The following is a 24660-nucleotide window of genomic DNA, read 5'->3' as shown; positions in this document are numbered from 1 at the left end:
TGAAAAATGACACATCTTCACCACATTCATTGTAAACACAACACTTAGTGATTTCAGATGTGAACAGATTTTGTTTGTTGATGTTATATTATAGCCAGCCACCCATGCAAATTTTAAACCATTTAAAATTCATGGTTTAAAATCATGACATTTTTGCCCAAAGACCCAACATGGGAATTGATACCAATGGAAAGATGAGTGCCTGTATGTATACTTTTTTTCTGAATAATTACTTATTTATTGTCAAAGTGATGTACAGAGGGGTTACAGTTTCATATAAGGCAGTGGGTACACTTCTTGAAGAACAGGCCTTTTACCTTTCTTCAATCCCAAGCTAAATATTGAAATGTAGCCTCTCCACTAAAATTGTGGCCTTGGGATCATAGAAGTGGTTTGTTAGAAATGGGTTAAAGATGGGTTTTTACACCCAGTAATGAATGTTTGGCATTTGGTTAAACTAGCAAAGTAGACATGAAACACTCAAAGGCTGCTACCGTGGACTTTTGGGTTCCTCCCCTCTAACTTTCCTTAGTATTTCACGTCGTTTAGAATTCAAGCATCCCACCCCCAAGGAAACTGAGCCATACTCCAGGAATAGATCTAGTTAATCAAAGGTTAATCCATCTCTCTTCTCAGTAATGCTAAATAGACTATGCCTTAACAGATTGCTTTTGTTTTTGTTTCTGTTCCTGTGGCAGTACTGAGAACTGAACTCAGGGCTTTGAGCTTGTTAGGCAGGGACTCTTGCCATTTGAGCCACAACTTTCATCTTTGGGACTTTGGTTACTTTTTAAATGGTCTCACTTTTTGCTTGGGCTAGGATGGGCCAAAACCCTCCTATTTATACTTCCCACATAGCTGAGATGACAGGTGCATGCCACCACACCCAGCCTGTTAGTGGTTAGGAAGAGATCTTTCAAACATTCTGACTGGGCTAGCCCTGAGCCATGATCTTCCTGATCTTTGTCGCCCAAGTAGCTGGGGTTATGGACTCTCTATCTGAGTACAAAGAGGGCTTGGTGAGCCTCTGAGGAGCTGCTTCTTTGTCACCACTAGACTCTCTACTCTCTCCTCAGTGTTATTGGAAATGGCTCAATGCCAGCATCGACCTACAGCCATAAGGAGAACCAGCTTTCAGCAAAGCTGCCATTGTGGGATGGGGATTGAACGCAGGTGAATGGGAGTCCCCAGTGATACATAACAGTTGAGCTGCCCGGATAGCCAGGTCTGAAGCCAGCCCTCCCTTCAAAGTGTCTGTCCATGACCACACTTCTCATTACACCAGAAACAGTTCTGAATTGGTTTTACTGTCATAGCCAGAAACTGATATACCTCCCTTTTCTTGGTAGTCATGGCTTTTAAACAGGTAATTAGTTCCCAATTGTGGAAGCAAAATGTCTGTTCCAGCAGAATGGATTTAGTACTTCCAAGAACAGAGGCTGCGAGAGAAAGTGCTATTTACAGGCACTGTAAATATCAAGGGAAAACAGCCATCAATACTGAGTGATTTTTTTGAGATGTTATTTTGGCCTATGTAGTGCTTAATGTATATATTTAACCGAGCTTAAAGGTCTTCTTTCAGTTGATGTGTTTCATTATACACAAATGTTGTTTTGAAGAAAAAAAAACAGAAAAGAAAACGTGATAGTTACCATCATAAATGAGATCAATATAATTCGGGTTTGCACCTATAAAACAAAACAGAGCAAAGACTTGTAAGTTAAGACTTTCGAGTTAAAAAAAACTACTCTTTATACCAATTAAAATGTGCTAAGTATACAATGAGGATTTCACAATCAAATTCACTGTTCCAGGAAAGTTAAATTACACCTGAAATACTTGTTTGCATTGTGTTAACCCTGTTCCTTTCCAGACCTACAGTTTCCACCCTCCAAAAAAGTAAAGAATAATGAGAAATCAAAATCATTTCAAAGATCAATGAACTATGACAAATATGTATTTACATATATATATATATAATGGTTGACCATATGAACTCTAATTTTAGTATTTTTAATCCCAGAAATAGGTCATTTGCATAATACTTTTTAATTTCTGTGACCATTTGGGGATTACTGTCAAGCTATATATAATGTTCATGAACATTTGATTAACACCTGACATAATGACATCTGCAGCCTAACTTTACTCTCTTCCCAGATATCCAAGAGATGTGAAGGATGAAAACACAGTATCCCTGCCCTAAAGCATCACAGAAAGAAATAACATGTATTTTCCCCATTTCAATCATCAATGGACAAGATTATAAATGAATGTTACATTAGATAAAAATATGAGAGTAGATCAGCTTAATTTTGTGAATGATTCTGTAGTCACCAGGAAGGTCAGAGTATTCTGCTTACAAGCATTTCCATGAAACATGCTAAGAAAACATTTAAAATTCTTGCAAATCTCCAATAACAATTAGTAGCAAAACACTTTCTGAGAGCAGCTAACTGGGGTCTTTATGTACAAGTCTACTTGGCAATTATATTAAATCTTGTTCCAACACTTCAGTGACTGAAATATAAATTTCCAAACCCTTTGAAATATTTTTGCCTCTACTTTCCATGTAAAACGGTGAGACTTGTAAAGCATAAAGCTTACTCTGTTTTCATTTTACTTTTGAGTGCTCAGCAGAAAAAAAAATACCATTAAAATAAAGTAAAATGAGCCAAGTTTCTTCTCATGTATTGCCCTGGGAATAATCGAGGTTAATCTAAATGAAGAATCAAATTAAAATATCCCTAATGTTCACATTTCAACTAGGAGTCTATCTGTTTACCAAGAGGAAAAAAAATAAGTAGATGGCTCTGTACTTTGATTTAGAGATACTGCAAATTGCTGTGGTATTCTTGCTTTTTGCACAACTCCAAGAACACTTTTCTTGTAGTATAGCTTGTGATGGTGCCATGTGAAATATATAGGTGCATAGCCTGTGCACCTACCGCTTCTGCAAAGTCATTGACACTCATAAATCTCAGTTGTATTTTCAGGATCCTTATTATCCTGAACATCATGTCCATTTGGTTTCCAGTTATACTCTCAATATGTATTATCAGGATTATTTATAGTTGATATGACACTCCTGGAAAGAGACTTTTAACTTTCCCTTGAACTAAGAGCCCTAAAGTGGTCCCCGGATCAGACTTCCTGGTGCCACTTTTCAAGCATTCATCCATCTTCGGAAGTCCTTTGTCTTTGCAAAGACTCTAAAAGTCCCTAGACTAAATGAGGTTTTCCGTCCCATGGGGGATTTGCCACCCCTACTAAAGAGCAGGTTCTAAAACCCCAAGGGCACAAACCTTTCTCTGAGCTGCTCAGTGATAGGGTATTTGAGATTGTCACTCTGCAGTCCTTTCACTGTGTACCTCCACACACAGTCTTGGTCTGCAGGGGCACACGTATTACAGGGCTATCCCTCATTTCTAAACTTCACTTGATGTAACCAGGACCCAAACTCCTCTTCTTATCTTTCTTCCCTAAACCTGTGCCTGCCAATCAATATGGCCATGCCACCATGCTGTTAACGTTCTAGGTGGACACTCTACCATCTGAACCACATCCTCACCACTTGAGCAACAGCCTCAGCCCTCAACAAAAACCTTCAGACCAAACTGCAAGAGAAAGTTAGTGACCAAAAGAAGAGGAGGGTTTGGTTGACCACATGCACACCAGGGAAGCCATTCTTTGGACTGTTGGAGTCACGGGTCAGAGGCCAATGGCCTGGGTCCAGCTCAACCAATACCACTATGTTCTTGGATGAATTCGAAGAGCCTGAGAAATCGAGCTTCAAGCCCATTGTTCCAGGTCATTACAAACATACACTTGTCAGGTAGGAGGGCAGAAATTATCTTATTTCACAATTTCTGACTTGAGTTATAATATTTAGAAATTTGGGGATTGTAAGTATGAGGACTTTGATTCTAGAGTGATTAGACTGCCCTGAGACTAAGGAGATTCATGCAACTTTTGGGTTTAAGTTCTAAAATTGGAGCAGTCCCTGCCAGATTTATTTCGTTTGTCCAGGCCCAAAGGCTTTCTTCTCCAGAATATGAGATCTTCACAGTTAAACCTGGGAGGAATTAATTTGTCACTACAATGTATTCTCATATCTTCGTGAATCTCACATGGAAGGGGTGGTCTGTGATCAACATTGAATTGTAATTAGCTTATTTATCTATTTTTGTAGTACTATGATTTGAACTCAGTATGTCATTTTTGCTAGGCAGATACTCTACCACTTGAGTCATGCCCCAGACCCTTTCTGCTTTCCTTATTTTTCTTCAAGTAAGGTCTTGCTTTTTGTCTGGGCTGGCCCATAACCCTCCTTTATGCTTTTCACAGAGCTAGAATGATAATCAAGCACTGCCACATCCAGCTTCTTACTAGTTGAGAGAGGTCTCACCAACTTTTCACCTGGTCTTGCCTTAAAACACAATCCTTCTGATCTCAGTCTCCTGAGTAACTAGGGTTATAGGTCTGAGCCACCATATCTGGCTCATCGTTTACTTTTATGCACATAAGTCCATGAAAACATTTTAAAAGACCCATTCTAAGTCATACTTACCAAAGCCACATACTAAAATGATCTCATATTAAAACGATGCATACGCTACATCCAGAAAGGGAACACACCCAAACTCCTACCCACACATAATATCTAGGAAGATCCAAGACCATCAAATCAAACTCAGCATAGAAAATGTTGGCAATAGAAAAAAAGAACATCAGATTGGGGGATGGGGAGAATCACCAATAAACAAGTTATCCCAGAACCTAGAAAAAAATTGGTTTTGCAAACTTACAATTCATATCCATGCATACTTTTTCCTGTTGAGCTTGCCAGTGAAACAATTAGGCTACATTTAAACTTTCTGAAAAGTGTTGTTTTTTTTCTAATTTCATTTTTCCCAGATGAGAGAAATACTACCACTTTGCTTTCATTGTCAAAAATAATTAAATGCAGTGTAAGATTGTCAAATGTGCAGGCAGACAGTGGAGGAAGAAGAATGGTAGTTTTCCCTTCCCTTCCTAGCATACCACACTGTGTGATGGAGACTGTGCTTTCCACAAGAAGAAAATCCTTCCATGGATGCAGATTCAGGAAGCCGAGCACAGAGTGAATATACAGGTCTCACACTCATGAAAAACAAGGTGCAGTAATGCATTTTAAATGCAGACAACTAAAGAACCTATGCTTTCCTTTCTGACTCCTGACAATACTAGCTACATTTTGAAGTTATTCCTGCCACCTTTAAGTCTAATTCCAAGCGGATTTCTTTAACTTAATTTAAATATTTTATCCTACACTACTACAAACTTGAAGTTAAGGAGCCCTGTTGGAGATAGCCAGGACTATAAGCTCACTGGGAATGAAAGAAATCCAACCAAAAGAATTAATGAAAGATGAATGAGTCACATCTGACTTGAGTCACACCCTTGTAGTAGAGACTTGAAGAGCATTATTCTGTTTCTTTGAATATGATTGGAAATATAGGATTTAAGCAGCCAGAGCCCAGCCAAGTCCTAAAACATCATATCTGGAAATCTGGGAGCTCCATTCAGTTCACTGCTGTTTTCCATCAACAGTAGGCTATTTCATCCCACAATCAAATGTCAAAGATGCAACATGTTATGATGAAGGTGGGGACAAAGTACCAAGTTCTCCTTGCCTCATGGTCAGGTTCTGATTTCTGAAGGGCCCAGTCTGTTCTAAGGTGTCACGTGCATTTGTGTATTGTTCTTGAGCTCAGGAATGTTGCCAAGAATGATGGGACTAGTCACAGATCCAGAGTGCAGCCTGAGCATCCCAAGTGACAAGAGCATCATCCCACAGTTGCACTCCTCACAGAGACCCGGGATCAACAGGCAATGCCAGAGCCTCTGAGAGACCAGTCTTACAGCGCTGAGATTTTACTTTTTCCCCCGTAGTATCAAAGCAAAGATCTTCACCAGCCTCTTCATTCCATGCTAACCTAAAGCAAGGGTCTTTCTATTTAGCTCCCAAGCTCAGTTGTACTTCAACTACATGGTAAGACTGTAAATCTTCACAAGTAAACCACTGTGACTTATTAATAGTAAGACTCTCTGGTTAAAGGAAATGCTCATTTCTAAGAATTTTTTTTTATGGAGAGAAGAGAGGTATCCTGACAGTAGAAGTCATTTTGTTTTGTTTTTTGTCACCAAGATAAAAATAACAGTGGAGGTCAGGAACATACTTCTGTCTCCTTCTTCATGTAGTCTCCCTCTAAAAGACTTAAAAAGAGAAAGACTTTTCTTACCATTCTATTTGCAGATTCTGTTTAGTGTGATCTTAGGGGGGAAAAACATTTCAAAGAGTTCCATGTGATAAAGCAATAGCAAAAGATTTGGTCTCTTCAAATAAATCGTCCTTGCTTTTGGTCAACAGTGCTTTTCTAATTCACAATGGCGGTCTGACTTTGACAGTCAGATCCTCCTTTCTTCTTTGCTTCCTGAGCAGCAAAGCAGGACAACGTGGGGTTCCAACTTCTGGGTTTCATTCCTGCCTCAGCCACGAATTTTCTATTCAGCATTAGGAATCCCTCTCTTTTTCTGTAACAAAGGTAGCTTCCATAGGACAGGAGGATAATAGCATTGACTTTGGCAACTCTCTGGGAGCTTTGAGACACATAATTAATTAACATTAGTTCTCTTGAGAAGGACCTATTTAAGTATAAATCTTAATTATCATGATCACCACACGCTGACGGCCAAATCAGACTCTTCTCAGTTATTTAAGGCAGAAAACTAGATAGAATTTTCTTCACTGTCATCACCAAGACAAAGAAAAAAAAGGAAAGGAAAAGAAAGAAAGGATCTTGACAAATGGCCTAAGGAACAAGTGCCAGGGGCAGATGATGCTCTATCTTCTCAATGTATAACGTTAAGAGAAATTTCTTCACCTATGTTCTTGGGCCTAAAGAGGCCAAACCTAAATCTGTAAGTTTGGGGGGAGAGTCTAAGCATAGCAAAGAGAGAGAGAGAGACAGACAGACAGACAGACAGAGACAGACACAGAGACAGACACAGAGAGAGAGATAGTTCTAGTTCATCCAGACGTCATCAGTCTTTGGATAGAATGACACAGAAGAAGCTGTAGGGAAACTCTTCCAATATTTATAGTTTGTTCCTGACGCACATTTTGAATTGGAGACAACTGCTCCTGAATTAGGAAGCATAAGTCACTAACTCCCACTGCTATGTGAATGAGCATTCTGGAGCTGTGACATTCTTCCTGAGTGAGTGGGCCAGGGAGACACTCTTTATAGACTGCCTAAGGAATGGAAGCTTCCAGACAAGAGTAGTTTATCATTTGGCTCTCTGGTAGGTTTGTTCAAGCCTTAAGAATGACATCAGTTGGGTAATGACTTTGACAAGACAATCTACTCTGAATCAACATGTTCACACTTAGAAATATCTGACCTTCAGAGTTCCTGGAACTTAGCTGAAGAGAAGATGCTAAGAAAGGCTCCTTCTTCAGAGCAAACTGTAAGCGATCTCTCTGACATTAATTTCTATTTCAAAGTTTGCTTTTAAAAACAGAAAGAAATCTACATCTCATCTAATCTTCACTTAGTCTCCATGAATATCTGCCTGTTCATGAAGAGACTTCATGAACTTCTATAGGGAGGATTGAATTCCAATGACAGCCGCAGGGAGGATCAATTTCATCTTAGAAAAGCCTTTATTTCTTGCCTGTAAGCTAAATAAGATACATCAGGATCTTTGGAGAATCCTTAGATAACCCCATATCTGTATATGTGTGCACCTGGAATCACTGCCTTTAACTTTTCTTCGGTCTTCTAAACCTCCATAAGTCATTTATTGAGTTTATCTTACTCTTCCAAAGCCAATTAGAAGGCACTTCTACGAATTATCATTTGTGTGTTTTTATCATTGTTATGATTTGATTTCCTCAGAAGTCAGCCAAGTCATTTCGATAGATACTGGACCAGTTCTCCTAGAGGCTTTTCCAGGGTCTGCAGAGTACCATGAACCATCCTTACTATCCAAAGTGTGGTTTATGGACCAGTAGCATTGGCAAGATCACATCCATGGAAACATCAAGAAAACTGCTCAGAGCCATATAGGTGATAATAAATGGCTCTGATTTGATCCTTTGTCAATGAAGCATTAGGCAAAAGCTAGCTACACAAATACTGAGAACAGGGCATATCTGGCCACTTCCAGAAGAAAAGGAAGACTGAGAAACAGAGAGAGAAAAAGAGAAGAAAGAAAAGAAGGAGTGTAGGAAAGAAGGAAGGACGGGAAAAAAGAGAGGAGAGAAAGAAAATGTTAAGGATAAGAAGGAGGTGTTTTCCTTTGTTCCCTGTGACATAGCTCTAGCCCCTATTCTAAAGGAAGAGGAAATGAGGGAGGGGGAAATCTCAGGCACTGACAAGAGCTTGCATTTATGTACCCTTTCTAGGAACTGAACTTTAACTTTGATTTCTCTGTAAAGGCCAAGAAAGTTCACATAATAAAATAAAAAAAGTCTTGATGAGTCCAAGTTTCTGGATAAGGAAAGCAATGTCATTGCCACAACAAAAGCATTTCTGGGTAAAGAGTTTCTCCCTAACGGCACCAAGAGAGGCAAGGAGCTCCTTCCTATAATCTATTGGGTACTCCAAGCTTTCAAGTAGGTGTGGGAACCTTATATTTGAGAGAGAAAGCCACCACTGAAGTGATGGAAGATGGCTCAGATTTGAGACAGAATCAGATAAAAAATCAAAACCCCTTTCCCCACGACAAAGCTTCTTCTCTTCCAAGCACATATGTAACCAATTCCAAGCTCATACATCTGGTCTGAATACAGTTATTTGGATGGAAGCAAAAGACAGAAATGTATCTCACTAAAAGTCCAGAACCTCCAAAAGGAATCACTTGGAATAACTATTCCAGTGAATGTTCAGTGATATCTCAAAAAAGAAAACATTTGGTGGGGAGGGGGGTGGTCTATGATCTCATTGCCCATTCTTTCCTCATATCTCACACCAAGACAGGGACATCCCTGGGAATCCAAAGCTGATCCTTCAGGACAAGATGAAGGCAACCACAAAGAGGAACATGGAGCATGAATGGAGAGCTAAGTATTTCTCCACATTTTATCATTTTCTGGGTGGTTGGAGTATTTTTCATTATCCTCTCCCCACCCAACACCTCCCCTTGCCACTAAAAAATAAGATCTATCGTGCCTTGAGCTTTGTAACCTGCTACATAGGGTAGCACAGTTTATAATGTTTCTCAGACCTCCAGAGGGAGATGACATATTGTTCAGAACCCCCAGACTGTAGAATAACAGGGCACTAAAACAGAGTCTCTAGCCAACAATGTGGATGTAAGGCACTCAGGGGTAAAATTCATAAAGGAACTGACTAGGAACTGGACCTATGCCATGTCCTTTGAAACAGCTAATTCACCTTGAGACTTCAACTAGTCTCAGTAGGAAAGAATAGGAAGAATTAACATTAAAAAAGGGGTTTCTTTCGGGAAGTGTTACCACACTACTCTTCCCTCTAGGGTGCTTCCACAGAACTACTCTGAGATCTTTCACTGTGTTTCTGGGAGGTGGAAGGCTCAGAGGAACTGGCATGACTCCTGACAGGGAAATCCAAGACAAATTGCAACCCTGTTTGCAGCTGCTTTAATTTCAAGCTGTGCACCCAGAGTTGTCAAGACAAGGGCTTCCAGTACTAAGGACCCTGTGGAGATAGCAGGGGAGAAAGTCTTAGCAGGGAGTCTTGGGTTCTAGGGCTACATGGAGTGATGACATCAATACCCCAGTAACACAAAACTCCTTCCTGGAAGGATTTAACTTCCACCAGCTCAAGTGAGATATCTGTTCACATCATGGGAACTGAAGACAGAACCATCTCCAAGAACTCATAAATGTTCCCATGGTAGAAAGCCCAGGGGACAGTATTGAACATTCCCAGTTCTTAGGAGCACAAAGCCATCAGCAAGCAAAGTTCCATTTGCTAGTCTTACCTTTTTTAACCTGGGCAACAAAGGGGCTGAAAACCCTAGCAATCTACAGCCCTCACCTATCCTGTCAGCTTGAATTTGAGGAGGAGAGAAGAGGAACTTGACCCTGAGATCTAATCCAGAAAACTGATTTCTAGCTCAGATGGGTTATGTGATTTCTTTTCTTTTCATTTTTCTGTGCAGATCCTAGAGCTTGAACACAGGTCCTTGGTGCTATCCCTGAGTTTCTTTTTGCTCAAAGCTAGTGTCTACTACTAAACTACAGCTCCACTTCTGGTTTGTTTTGAGTAGTTTATTAGAGATAAGCATTTAATGGACTTTCCTGCCCTGGTTGGCTGTGAACTGCAATCCTCAGATCTCAGCTTCCTGAGTAGCTAGGATTACAGGAGTGAGTTACAGTGCCCAGCAGAGGTTATATGATTTCTAAATGGAGATTCTGTCTGAAGCTTAGGATCACCAAAGAATTATAAGCAGAAAAACCTTGCATGAATCAGAGCAATGACACTCACCTCTGGTTACTTATGATATCTCATAAAAATAAGAATAGAACACAACATCCAGTCAGAGCCATTGAATCAGAATTGCTAAAGGTGTCACAAACGTGTATTTAAAAATGAGATAAAGTGAATTAATAGTGAAAAGTCCCTCACTGATTGCAAATTGCAGTAAGGTGTAGGAAACTATTTGACTACTGAGCTGAGGACCAAGGAAGACTAGTCCTCATGAACTGACTTTACTAGGACAAAGGAAGATAAAACTCATGTGATGGTTCCTAGTTGTGCTTTTCAGTGTGCTACAAAGAAGAACACGATGCATACTAGATTTCATTTGGAAGCTGAAAGTTGTCTTTTGTGCTTAAAATACTACTCCAGACTAGCCAGAACTGACTTCAGTTCTTAAATGTGAAATCCAAAATACTCAGTGCAGAGTCTGGGGTCTGAGGACATCCTTGCTCTCTTTCTCAATGATCCTAGGGAAGGCAGTAGTGACATCTAAAGCTTAGATAACCCCTTTGTTTCCATGGTAACACATCTGTGGTGGTCCCAGCACCCTCAAAAGACATTTCACATGGATTTTAGTTTGCTGGATCACTCTCCTTTGTGCCTACCTTGCACCCTCACATTTTATGAATGGTAGCATGGGTCTGGATTGATGCTGGCTGCAGGTCTAGCTGCCCACTCTTCCTCCAAGAGAAGGACTGCTGCCTTTCATTCATGCAGTTTCTCCACCACCCAGGATCAAAGACAACCAAGACATCCAATCAGTCCATCCTGTTCCCTGTTCACCAGTTTCTGTTGTAGGGACTTTGGTTGATTTTCATTTATTCATGTTTTGATTCTTTAAAAAAAAACACACCAATCTTCATTCTCTGTCCTCAAAATGGTATTTCTAAGCAAAGTAGCTATCCCCTGGCATTTCAGTGGTAAGTTGCATGAGGGGCATGCCCTCCAAGAGATGCCAGAATTTTGACCATTATTCTTCTGGCTCTGTGTAAAAGAGCTTCATGATAAGTCCAGGTTTGCCTGCTTCCTTGTAAAACAGGAAACATGTAACAAAAAGAAAAAGCACTTCATCAAAACCAGTGTGGTTAAGGATAAGGCATTTTGTTTTTGTTAATTTTGTTTCTTGTTTTTTGAAGACAGGGTCTCACTAGGTACCTTGAACCTTGAAGTCATGATCCTTCTGCTTCAGACTCCCCAGTGCTGATCTTACAGAAATGGACTAGCATTCCCCCAAGTACACACTTCTTATTAAAAAGATTTGTGAGCACTGAACTTCTTCACCAATTGCTATATGATGTTAATAGAAGCACAGAAAGAATCTAAAGCCAAATTTGACCTGCTATCATTAAACTTGGAAAGAACTTCAGGGAAATGTTTTTCTTTCTCCTATATTGTTTGTTTGGTTTTTTACTTGTTTTTAAGAGAGGTTAAGAGGAAAAGAAAGCAATTCTAAATAAGGTCATTTTTGAATGCTATGACTATGAATCTCATAAATCCATTAATCTCATAAATATCCACAAAGACTCTATCCCACAAGTCAAGTGAGGTCAGTCTCTCACTGGTCACACTGTTTATTGGTCCAGGGAGCCAGCTATTACTACTGTCACCCTGGGCCAAGTCACCATCATATCTGCATTCATTTGTTACTCTTTGATCGCTAATCCTTAAATAAATAAAGAGAAAAACAAATCAGTCTTTTTCCAAAGCAGATACCATATTTTAAAGACCTAATAAAAATGAATAAATGAATAAGAGAGAAAAGGAGAGAGAATATCCTTATGAAATTTAGCTGGATTGTTCCCCCTTCCCTTTTTGGGGGGGCAGGTGGGTGGGAAGGATGATCCTGGGGCTTGAAACTCAAGGCCTGGGCACTGGACTTCTTTTGCTCTAAACTAGCCCTCTACCACATGAGCCACAGCTCCACTTCCAACTTTTTAGATGCTTAATTGGAGATCAGAGTTTCACAGATTTTCCTGTCCCTTCCATACATAGCTTCAAACTGAGATCCTCAGATCTCAGCCTCTTGAGTAGCTACTTTCTTTTCCCTTAATCAATAAAAAGAATACTTGAGCAACTAGAAGGTTTATGCCTGAAAACAATCCTTTGCCAATATTAGGTAGGTTAAAACTAAGAGAAATGATCTATCTAAATGAGGCCACATGGTTAAGAAGCTCAGTTCTGGCAAATATGAACCCCATATAGAAATGTTCAAAAGAATACCCTTTAAAATCTCATTAAAAAGAATAGAAGCTACTGCTTTTGTACCACACAGATATCAAAGAATCTGCCTCTGACAGTTTTAAACTCAATCTTCACCCTGAATCAAGTTTCACTTGCAACAGTTTCAAAAGGCTGTTCATAGTGAAATTTAAAGAAAGTTGAAGTTGGGTGAATCATAATACCCCAATGTAATTTCTTTATTATGATAAATGTACCACTGTACAGTAGACATTAGCAATGGGTAAACATGTGTGGGGGTAGGGAATATGCTCATTGCAACTTCTCTGTAAATCTAAAGTTACTTACAAATAAAAATAATAGGAACAAATAAACAAAAAGCTGTTTTCCCAATTAGAATTTCCAGCTTTAGTCCTATAAGATGTTGTTCATAGGCAATAAGAGATTTACTACAGCAAGCCCACCCAAACAGCTATATTCCCAATGAAGAGGACACTTTAATGGGAATGACTACAATGACCAAAGGCATCCAAATGTTGCATGAAAACCTGGTTTGTTTTATGTGCTCGTTGAAGGGCTGTTTATAAATCTTCCTTAGATCATCCAAATCCCATTTTGAATATCCCAAAGAAGCGTATTTGAAAGATAATCAGTAAAATGCCCGGCAATAAGAAGTTCTTATGTAATGAAAATTGGTGTATTATTCTTTATTGCTTGGCGAAGTGGCTTTGTGTGGAATCACCTTTGTCTGTGTCACTGCCCCATAAGCCACCAGCTCATATCTGCTAAGCCTTCCCTCTGACCTCTGCCGGTCACCTTTGTGTGCCTTTGACTAACTCCCATCAATGACATGTACAGTTCTAACCATGGACAGTTCCAACATCCAAACACAGCCATCCCCATGGAGCAAGCACTTGGGCAACAAAACTGAGCACAGGGGAATACTAAAGGACAACATGAGAACCAGATAGAGGGATGACAATTGTCCCCTGCTATGGGAGCATACACTGGAACTCTCTTGTCACAGCATTGCTATCTTTCCCCCATCCTATTACTGCTACTGGAAAACAACTCCAGGTTTGACTTTTTTTTTAAGTGGCTCAATTCAATCAGTCCAGGTAAGCAAAAGAAAAAATACATTGTATTGGATCTATGGATGAGGAGGCAGGATTCTGCATTCCAAATGGATAAGAGGGTAGAACATACAACTTAAAATTTATCATGAGTCAACTGAAGTCTATCAGCTCATGATTTTTTTCATGAGTCTTGCCACTACAGGTACGAAATGAAATCTTATTAAACACTGAGATAACAATAACAACAACAATAACCCTTTCCTTAGGAACTAACTACTATACTAATTAGAAATCCAGTGTACGTCAAATACCTATTCAAAATTTTTCATTCCCCTTCACCTTTTTGAGTAGCAGATGTCTTTGGCCCTTGTCGTGGCTTTGGCCAATAGCATTGAAGCCTTTCCCATCACCAGCTTTCCCCTTTCATTTTACTCTTGACCTGAGAAGCAGCTCTCCCATGTTATTACTGTATTTTCACCTTGCACCCCAGAATAAATACACATAGGATAAAACCAGTCCAGTTGATGTACAGACCCAGACTCAAAGAATAATAATGGTAGTTTTAGCCACTGGGGTTGGAGACAGTTCACTGACCACATGATTTTGTCATCAGTTGAATAATATAAACTACCCTCTCTCCACATGCACAAATCTTTGGTACTCACCATCCTCAATTCCAGGCCATCCCATGAAGTGAGCAGAAATCTGTCTCTCATCCTTGCCATACTCATTCTTGGCTATGAGTGTGTAGTCTCCATTGTTCATGTGGGTGGGATTGTCCAGCTGGAGGCAGCCGTGGTACTCCGTATGATTGGTCACATGAATTTTAGTACAGATGTATTTGGACTCATTCAATATTGCCCCGTTATAGAACCACTGAAGCGCTGGTTTGGGGTTGCCTTTCACAGTGAATGGAATGCACCAGTGGTGGTCTGAGGTTGGAGATTCGAGAAATGTAATAGTTGGTGCAACTAAATTGAAAAAGAGAGAGTTAATAGCATCAGAAAGCTCAGCATTCTCCCCATCTCCAGATTTTTGTATCATTGATAGGGGATTTTAATCAACCATTGTTTTGTTTAAGAGAACCCCTGACTAGTAACTCTGGAATCCATCATTGTTTTGTATCATCACCAGCTTGATTTAACTCCCTACAGAGAGCTTTGGGGAAACTTCTTTTCCTGCTCTACTTAAGACTCACACATCACAGTCATTCTTTAAAGCCAATCTGAGCACATGAGAACAAGCTCCAAATAGATCCAAAAAATTTCTGGTCAGGAAGTCTCCTAATATATATGCCTCAATATTACACAGATCCATTACCAAAATTAGTAAGGACTATGTTCATGGTACTTCTCTAAATAAACCCCCCAAACAACAAAATCACTCTGGAATTTTCATCAAATCCTGAATCTCCTAATAACTTTACTAAGACATATCAAACTGATCAAAGCAATGAAAATGGTGATCCATGTGGATTGGTTAATAGAAAATATGAAAAAATAGAATTTTTACAGCTTGTCAATTGCAAATACTTTTTTAAAGTGTTGAATTTTAGTGTAGTCCATTTTTTGCTACATTCTATATATCAGTGTTTTGATAGTTGAAATGTCTAAGGTCCAATTTAAGGCTGAGAAAACAGACTCAATTTCAGTTTAAAGTGTTTAGCGTTTTATACTTAGGGAAAGAGGGTCTATTGACTAGTGTCTTAAAACAGAATATATACCCTGAGTGAAAGCATTTAAAACATGTTGTTCATTTGAATATGTTCTGACTTTGATATTCTAATATAAAGATACAGAAGGAACATCCACACCTAATATCACTGCTTTGCAGATTAAAAACAAAACAAAGTTCAATGAGGTTAAGGGAGTTGATCAATGTCACTGAGAGGCAAATGTGGGACCAGAATCCAGATTTCCTGTGTCCAATACCAGCCTTCATACATTGCTTGTTGACTGAATGTTAGAAGGAAAAAATTTTAGGTATTGAAGCCTGCAAATATGCAGAATCCTCTCCTTTTTTCTTTTTGGCACTAGGAATTTGATTTGGGGCCTTCCACATGCTAGGCAAGTGCCCTACTACTTGAGCCATACCCCCAGCTTTATTCTTCCTTCCTTCCTTCCTTCTTTCCTTCCTTTCTTCCTTCCTTCCTTCCTTCCTTCCTTCCTTCCTTCCTTCCTTCCTTCCTTCCTTCCTTCCTTCCTTCCTTCCTTTATTGCAGTGCTGGTATTGGGGCTTGAACTCAGGGCCTCGCACTCTTGCCTGGCTTTTTCACTAAAGATTGGCACTCTGCCATTTGAGCCACACCTCCACTTTTATTGTTTGCTGGTTAATTAGATAGAGATTCTCATACATTTCTGCCTGGCCTAGCTTTGAACAGAAACCCTCAGATCTCAGCCTCTGGAATAGCTAGGATTACAGTCCTGAGCTACTATTGCCCAGATTTATTCTATATCCCAAACTTTGCAGATTAGGACAACTCCTCAGACCACAATGGGCACCCAGGTAAGTCACTTAAACTGAGAAAGAACTCAAGTCCACGTGTCTTCAACAGAGAGCTGGTAATTTGATGTTACCCTCTCTGTGCTCAGGTAAATCCTCCCAGAATACTACCAAGAAGAGGCACAGCTGGAAAAGAACCCAATTGACCTTCATGATCTACAGAAAGATTTCCAGTTATCAGTGACATTCCTCACAATTGAGCATGTGCTGTCACGGAATTCTGCAAATGTGTATTATTACAGGCTCTCTCACTTCAATGCAATATTGCGAAGTCTCCATTTGCAAAGTTTTTTTGCTTGCTTAAACAAATATTCCTCACAGGCTTTCTTGAAATAGGGTTGGGAAATCAAAATAGTTGTTCATGTAAGATTCTGCCTATAAAAATCCGATTTAGACACCATTGAGTGGAGGCTCTATATTCATTACATAAAATAAGATGTATGCATGTGCAGATGAGCATCTTTGTGGGTCTGTGTTATGAACCAACTACAACAAAGCCCATGGGATTGGCAGGGTCCACACCTACCTTCTCCCACCAGCCCACACTCCATGTATTCCTAGGACCACTTATTATGCCCACATGTTCAAATGAACTTTCAGTGAGGTGTTCATGTAATGATATAAAGCTGAAATCTGGTTACATATAGCTAGGGTATATTGGGGATAACATTGTGGCAAGAAATGGTAAAACCAGTTCCTACTGAGCATAGTAGTAAAACTGAGAGGGACTAAGAATTCTGGTGATGTCAATCAATTGCTCCAACATCCACCAACTGCATGTGTGTTGTGAGCACAACCAGTATATGGAGAACAGCTATAGCTGTGAGTCTATATGTGTATGTTTTTTACACATACATGTGAACACTTGTGTTTTTCTTATCTAAATCCTAATTGAGATGAAAGCCTCATTCATTTGTATTATGCAGGTTTGAATTTGCAACAGTGTGATGTATCTATCTGATTTTCACTCTGGTTACCACCATTGAGAATTTTAAGATGTTTGATATCTATAATAGCATAAAGCAAAGTGATACATTTAAGAAGCTTCCATGTGCACAGCAATGGGAAATAACAGTAGTTTAGGTTTTCTCAGATGATAACTTTCAGTCATTTAAGTAGAACCTACTTTCCCACAGAACATAATATAAGGCTAGTATAGTTTTACTATGTCTGTGCTACAATTTGGTGTTTCTGAAGATCCAGCAAATACTTCAGATAGCGTTACTTTAAAGCTTCATATTGCTTTCATAGATGTAAAATGTTGTCAGGAACTGACTTATCAGAATTTAAACTCAAATGTTAACAAGAGTATAATTTGCTAAAGTATGTTCATCTGAAAAACACGAGGAAAGATACAAGGCAACAAGCTCAAGACAGAATAAAAACTCAAAAGAAAAATAAGGTGTGAGCTAGAGATAGGAAGCAGAAATAGAGGCTGGCCACCTTTCTTAGTGAAGTACGCATTAAGCACCTCAATGTACTCTTTGGTACCAAATGTCAGCAGAGCTTCCCACTGACCCATGTGACAATGTCCACAGGCATCAGCTATTAGAAATGCATGCTGGGCTGGTTACGTACAGTGCACAGTGAGGTTCACAGAATCTTGATCTTCTCCTACAAGATTTTCTGCCACACAAGAGATTTGCTTTCCGCTATCATCTGACGAAATGTTAGTTATCCTTAAGGAACCCTGGGAGTGGCTTGTTTCATTCTACAAATGATAAAAATAACCTTAATTAGATTTAATCCCAAAGTGTTCAGACATAGGGGTTCTTCTCTGGCTTAAACAACAGTATGTGTAACCAATACATAGGTACATGCATTTTTTTTCTTGCCAGCCCTGGGGCTTGAACTCAGAGCCAGGGTACTGTTTCTGAGCTTCTTTTGCTCAAGGCTAACACTGTACCACTTGAGCCATAGTGTTACTTCCAGTGTTTGCTTTTTACGTGGTACTAAGGAATCAAATCCATACTACCACTGTCACATTTCCAGCCCCATATGTGCATTTAATATAGATATAACTTTGAGCTCAAGTAAAGGCAAGTTACCTGAGCTAATTGCTAATAAGTGATGTTGTCTTAATCCCTTCAATTGCTACCTTTCTTCCTCTTAGGAAAAAGATCACAAGGATCCTCAATGTCCTAGGTCAAGATGATATAAAATGCCTATTAGGGATATATAAAAACTTTCCTGTCTACTTTGTAGACATAACCTAAATGCCAAATTGCATTAGTCTTTGGTAATTAGGAATCAGTAGAGAGTAAATATGTACAAAAACTTTGTTGTTAATTTCTATCTCTAAGCCTATAAATGATTACATGGTCACCAGTAGGTTTAATGTGGTCCCAGGTTCTGAAACACTCTCATTATCTGTCTTCTAAGACAGAGCTAACCCCACATGCTTGGGAAACAAGCCTTACCATATGTTTGGAAATCAAATTTCCAACATCCCAGTACAGATTGGGAAATGGATCGCCTGCCACACTACAAGACAATGTGATAGACGTTCCTTCCTCCACAGTCAGGTTAGGTGCAGCCAGATTCGCAGATGGCAAACCTACAGGACAAGGAAAGCAAACAGAAATGTGCAAAAAAAATTCAATGGAATATTGAAATAATAGCATTAAATAGAGAGTTCTTCCAGCTTTCAAACCATTTACTTTCTGAGGCTGAACAAGTATCAAGCTGATAAGTTTAATGAATAACATATGGACAAAATGTCTGCAATAATGAGGCCTAAAAAAAATTACTATATTCCTCTAAAATCTTGCAGTGAAAATATTTTGCTAAAAAAACTCCTCTGTTTTCTGTTCCTTTGTTGCTAATTGAGTTTTTTGCACATAAACAAGCACTTTGCCCTATAGATGAACATCCTAGCTCATTTATTTTTCCCTTCCCCCTCCTCCCCACTTGTTTAATAATAAAAAACACAAAATGGTAAGTTTCATCTAGATTTTTGTGTAAGTCTGTTTTGGTATTAAGTGACTCTTACAAATGTAACCTACCATCAGACTTAGGATTTTGAAAGTTTCAGACTTTTGCAAAAGTATAGTTTCAAAGCATTTTACAAACGTGAAGCCTAAACTATCACATGTATGAGGTGTCACCATAAATGTAAAACATCCTATTTACAATATGATAAAAATTATAGGAATCTTTATTATAAAAAATATTTTAGACATTCAAAAATATATTTGCTGATAAAAGAAATTTTGAACCTTTACAAACACGTTTTGGCATTTCAGCAAATTAAGGTTTTGATAGTCATACAATTTCCAAAGCTAAGCATTTTTACTTTAATTGATGTACTCACTTCAAAGTATCACTCATAACTGTGTGTACATGATGCTTTAAACCACATAGGAATCCTAACACTGTTTCACAGAAAGGCAGTTTTCAGAAAAAGAAATTATATGACAGTCAAACCAACACTTTTCTTGGTATCAGAAACACTGCTGGAGATTGGGCTTGTGGAGACAGCTGGGTCCCACAGAACTGTGATACATCATTAACCCAGAAGCAACCTAGAGGTCAGAAAAGGCAATTGATCTTCAACAGCCATTAAGCTGCAATTAACCCACCAGCCTGGCAGTCATCTGACCATCTTTACTTTATTGCACATAACATAACCCTTTCTGGACAAAACAGCCCTTACTGGTAAAGCCATTGTTCTTTATTATTAAAATCAGACTAGAACAAGATTTGTACAGTGTATGTGTTCCTACCATTGAGATAGGACAGACCAACAACCTGGTTTTCAGAAGTTAGTGATACCTCCTTGGAGCTCTTCCTTCCTATAAGCATCCAATGAAGACCAATTTTTCACAGGATTTCAAAAAGGCTGAAATATCCTGAGTAATGAAGTCTATAATAAAGGTCAAGAGACAGCCCAGTATATAGAAATAAGCCTTAGGGCCAGGTGCTAGTGGTTCACACCTGTAATCCTAGCTACCAGAAGGCTGAGATCCGAGGATTGCAGTCTAAAGCCAGCCTGGGCAGGAAAGTCCATGAGACTCTTATTTCCAACCACCAGAAAACTGGAAGTGGTGCTATGGCTCAAGTGGTAGAATGCTAGCCTTGAGCTGAAGAGCTCAGGGACAGTGTCCAGGCCCAGAGCAAGCCCCACAACCCACAAAAAAAAAAAAAAAAAAAAGGAAAAGAAAACAGCCCTAGGACCTAAACCCATTAGGTTTGGAGTGAGTCACCTTTTCTTCTCTCAATGTCTTTTCTTTACAACTTTTGTGACAATTTGGCTTTCTGTTTTATTGAGGAGCATGCTGTGACAAAATATACTGGAAACCAATGGTGTGACCTAAGCAGATTCTTGAAAATATATCTTTTGTTTCTTAATCAACTACATAGCCATATATTTCTATCACGCTTGTTAGGAAAGACAAAAAAACTTGCGTAAAAATCAGTATTCCCGTCTTACTTAGATAGAATTGCTTCTTTCAGTATTGATTACTATGTCACTAAATATAATGCTTGTATTGCTCCTTCTGGGGTTTTCTGTTTTAATATTATCTGCAGACGTTCCATCATAAAAGAGAACTAGACTACTTTCACAAAGAATACCAGACTTGCCCACATGCCCAAAAAAGGCTCAACCACCCACCTTAGCAACTATCCACCTGCTAGAAAGTTAAATTGTCTATGAAGATTTTAAGTTTATTGTGAGTTTATAAGCCTTACTCATGGATGAGACACCTGAAATGTAACAGTTATCACCTGTCATCATGTTTAAGGCCAAATCAATTATAGAATGCAACACTTATCTCCCACAGAGAAAGGTCAACTCAGTTATGATGCAATAATTTCTAACCATCTAGAACTGTTACTTGGATATTGGATCTTTTCATTCTTAAATCTTTTTTCTCCTTTTATTTGGTCTTTGTGCCTATTTCCTCTTTGGAAGGGGTGGTGTAATCCTGGGACTTGAACTTAGGGCCTGGGCGCAGTCCCTGAGCTCCTTTTTTGCTCAAGAACTTGAGCCACAGTACCATTTCCGGCTTTTTTTTTTTTTTTTTTGAGACAAAAGTCTCATGGTCTTTCCAGCCTGGGCTAGTTTCAAACCATGATCCTCAGATCTCTGACTCCTGAGTAGCTTGGATTACATGTGAGAGCCATGGGCCCCTGGCCCTATTTACTCTTTTAACAGGGAATTTTCTACAGATGTACCTTTCAACTCGTCTTTTGAGGTTCTTCACCCCTCTGTCATACTTTGCTTCCAAGGCTCTATTTCCTCAAGTGTTATTTTTCTTAGCACTTTGTTTTTATTTCATGGATGTAATATTTCTTCTGACTTCTGATATAATTTTAATGATTTTTAAAATTACTTTTCTTCTATCTACATCAACTTTGTTTCTTGAAATTGTGAGGCTTTTTTTCCTCTTCTCTTCTCTTTGGTTGTTTCTCATTTGCCTTTCAGATTGTAGGCTTTCCTCAAATATTTGCTGATCTTTAGCTGTTCACTTATCTTTTAGGATACAGTGTACATTTATTTATTTAACTATAGGATACACCACTGACCTCTTTACTGGATAAAAGATATCATTATCATTATTATTAAATTATTTTGAGAAGGAAACTGGTCAAATGAGCCCAATGAAAAAAATGTTCTTCCAATATCCTATTGAATAAGGGAGGAGAGTGGCAATATCAAAATCAATATGGAAATCTATCATGCTTTTGTGTTTCCACAGCCTCAAATCTATCTGGTGTTCCTCAGAATCTTTGTTTTATTTCTCTTTTGGTGAAACCTTCCAATTTTATGACAATGAAATAGGGGTGCAATCACCATAACCATATGGGACAAAGGTACATGGATAACTGTATTAACAGACTCTCACCCAATGTGTTACCAGCTAACACCATGTGTTACCTATACTTTTACTTCCTGTGGCTGAGGGTAATTCTACAATGCAAGTCAAGTTTTCCCTCACCTTTCCCATCACCAAATTGGTAACCAGAATTTCTAGCCTTTAAGCCAGAATTTAAGCCTGTTATTATTTATCCCTTAGTCTTAAAACTTTTGAGGCTTCCTTGACACTGTCCTAATTGCTTTGTGATTTTATAGATGGATCTACTGACTGGAATACTGCTTTTCCTAATGGTATGAGCCCTCCTCTAGCCAAACACCAGTTATAGGTCTTAAGGACAATCATTAGGATCTCAGGTACAAAGCTATGGGATTCATCTCCTTCCCTTCATATATCTATCTAGTATTTTAGATATTTTGAGCAGAGGAAGAGATTTCACTAGAAAATGCTATGCCATAATCTTAATTTTCCCTATAAATTCTAATGGGATTTTGCAAGTTTAAGTTTACATGACTAACAACTCTTATAATGTTTATTTGCCAAAGTAGTAGTACTAACATTTATTGAGCATTCACTGAAACATTCTTATCTAGTCCTTTACTGTTTTACTGAATTCTTTCAATCACTTTTGAAAGCTTCCCATTTTAAATTAATTACATCTATGAATTTTGGAAACATCAAATACATCTTTAAAAGTTGCTCAAGTCAATTAGAAGATGGGATTTGAACCCAAAGCTTGGAGGATTCATCCTATCATAATACCCCTCCTTGGGCTACACATATGCATTTTAACCCAGGCCACAAATACTACAGCATACCCATGATCTAAGAATTTGGTTCACTTAAAAAATAATATGTGTCTATTCTGTGAAAGAAGAATGACTCTCCTTTATTTATAGAGAAATTATTTCACCCTGTCATAGCAGTTTCCAAAGGAATCTGTAAAATTGGCCAAGTCTAGATCTTTTAAATGTAAAGTCTTCCACAAATGAGTAAGCATCTGACTCACATTAATTCTACAGCGTTAATATGCTGGCCAAAGATTCAATAATGGAAAAAAACAATCTGTACTTGAAATATCACTTGAGGTTTAATTAGCACAATAAAAAATGAATTGGAAAGCATGAATAGCCAAGGCGGGGTAAACCACTTGCCAGGCACTACTTCCTGGCTTAATAAGATTTGAAATCAGCACAAGTACAGAGCAAAGCCTGGCAATGTTTCTAAGAGCTGCTAGCTCTAGTGTGGTGGGATCCTGTTTCTATACATCAAAAAGTAGTTTTCTTTCTTCCCTGGTAGGAACTTCACTGGAGATGAGTGAAGGTCAACTTGCCAGGCAGAAAGTTACTGTCTAGGTCAATGTCTCTAGACCTGGATTTGTTCAGGAAGGACATAATGACCTGTAGACCAATAGAGAGTAGATACTACAAAAAATGCAATTGAAAGAGCTTACTCTCTTTTAGCAAAGGCTGCCCCAATTATAATGTGCATATAATTTATCAGAAGATCTTGTTCAAAAACAAAAAATGACACATATATACATATGTATATATGTATACATACACATACATGTACATATATGCACACATATATACATGTTTGTATATACATACATATGTGTATATATACATGTGTATACATATGTATGTATATATACACATATGTGTATATATATATATATATGGTCTGCATTTTTAACAAATGTCCTGTTTTACAAACCCTAGTTAGAATGGCAAGGGTTTGGATGACAGGTGTTGAACAATTGTTCTGTAGGCTTTTGTTCCTACAACTATTATTCTTAAAACTGACAGAAGTCTCAATAATTATCTACTTCACCAAACTTTTCCTAAAATATGTTTTGAGGAAACTTTCAAGATGCTCTGAGGGGACAAAGAGTGGGACATGACTCTTTACAAAAAGGAAGCCAGGCACTAATTTCTCATGTCTATAACCCTAACTACTCAGAATGCTGAAATCAGAGGACAGCAGTTCAAAGCCAGCTGAGTAGAGAAGTCCGGGAGATTTTATCTCCACTTAATCAACCAAAAGCAAAAATGGAGGTGTGGCTCAAGTGTTGTAAAAGCACGAAAGCCAAGCTAAAGCTCAAGGCCTTGCGTTCAATCCCCTCCCCCCACATATAAAATTTTTAGCAAGGAAAAAATATAAGAACATCCTGATTGTTCACAATGCATTTTGCAAAATTAACAGATAAGAGAAATCTTACCACAAAGCCCAATATTTAACTTCCATTTGTCTTATATTCTCCAAGCTTACTTGATTGAGTATGTGACCATCGATGTGAACTGTGGTGTAATTACATTTAAAACTACATATTTTAGAACAGTAATAACATTAATAGCTAATAGTTATTGAAAACAGAATTCCTACTGGCCTCCATCTTATTTTTTTTGTTTTGTTTTGTTGTTGTTGTTGTTGTTTGTTTGTTTGTTTTTGTCAGTCCTGGGCTTGGACTTGGCCTGAGCACCATCCCTGGCTTCTTTTTGCTCAAGGCTAGCGCTCTGCCACTTGAGCCACAGCGCCACCTCTGGCCGTTTTCTGTATATGTGGTGCTGA

At 38.6% G+C, this 24660-nt stretch overlaps 1 protein-coding gene across 2 annotated transcripts in view; it reads right to left on the bottom strand.

The window, feature by feature from the left end:
* Ntrk2 (neurotrophic receptor tyrosine kinase 2) overlaps window positions 1–24660 on the bottom strand; it is a 364133-nt gene that overhangs the window by 282742 nt on the left and 56731 nt on the right. For both annotated transcript variants that reach the window (XM_048331472.1, XM_048331481.1), the window contains exons 7-10: window positions 18688–18824; window positions 17846–17978; window positions 14431–14736; window positions 1653–1688 (exon numbers count right to left, since the gene is read on the bottom strand). In XM_048331472.1, coding sequence (XP_048187429.1) covers window positions 1653–1688; window positions 14431–14736; window positions 17846–17978; window positions 18688–18824 — 612 coding nt within the window. The remainder of the gene's footprint in view (window positions 1–1652; window positions 1689–14430; window positions 14737–17845; window positions 17979–18687; window positions 18825–24660) is intronic.

This window comes from Perognathus longimembris, chromosome 1, assembly GCF_023159225.1.
Source record: "Perognathus longimembris pacificus isolate PPM17 chromosome 1, ASM2315922v1, whole genome shotgun sequence".
NCBI lineage: Eukaryota > Metazoa > Chordata > Mammalia > Rodentia > Heteromyidae > Perognathus > Perognathus longimembris.
This window is presented reverse-complemented; position numbering and strand designations above follow the sequence as displayed.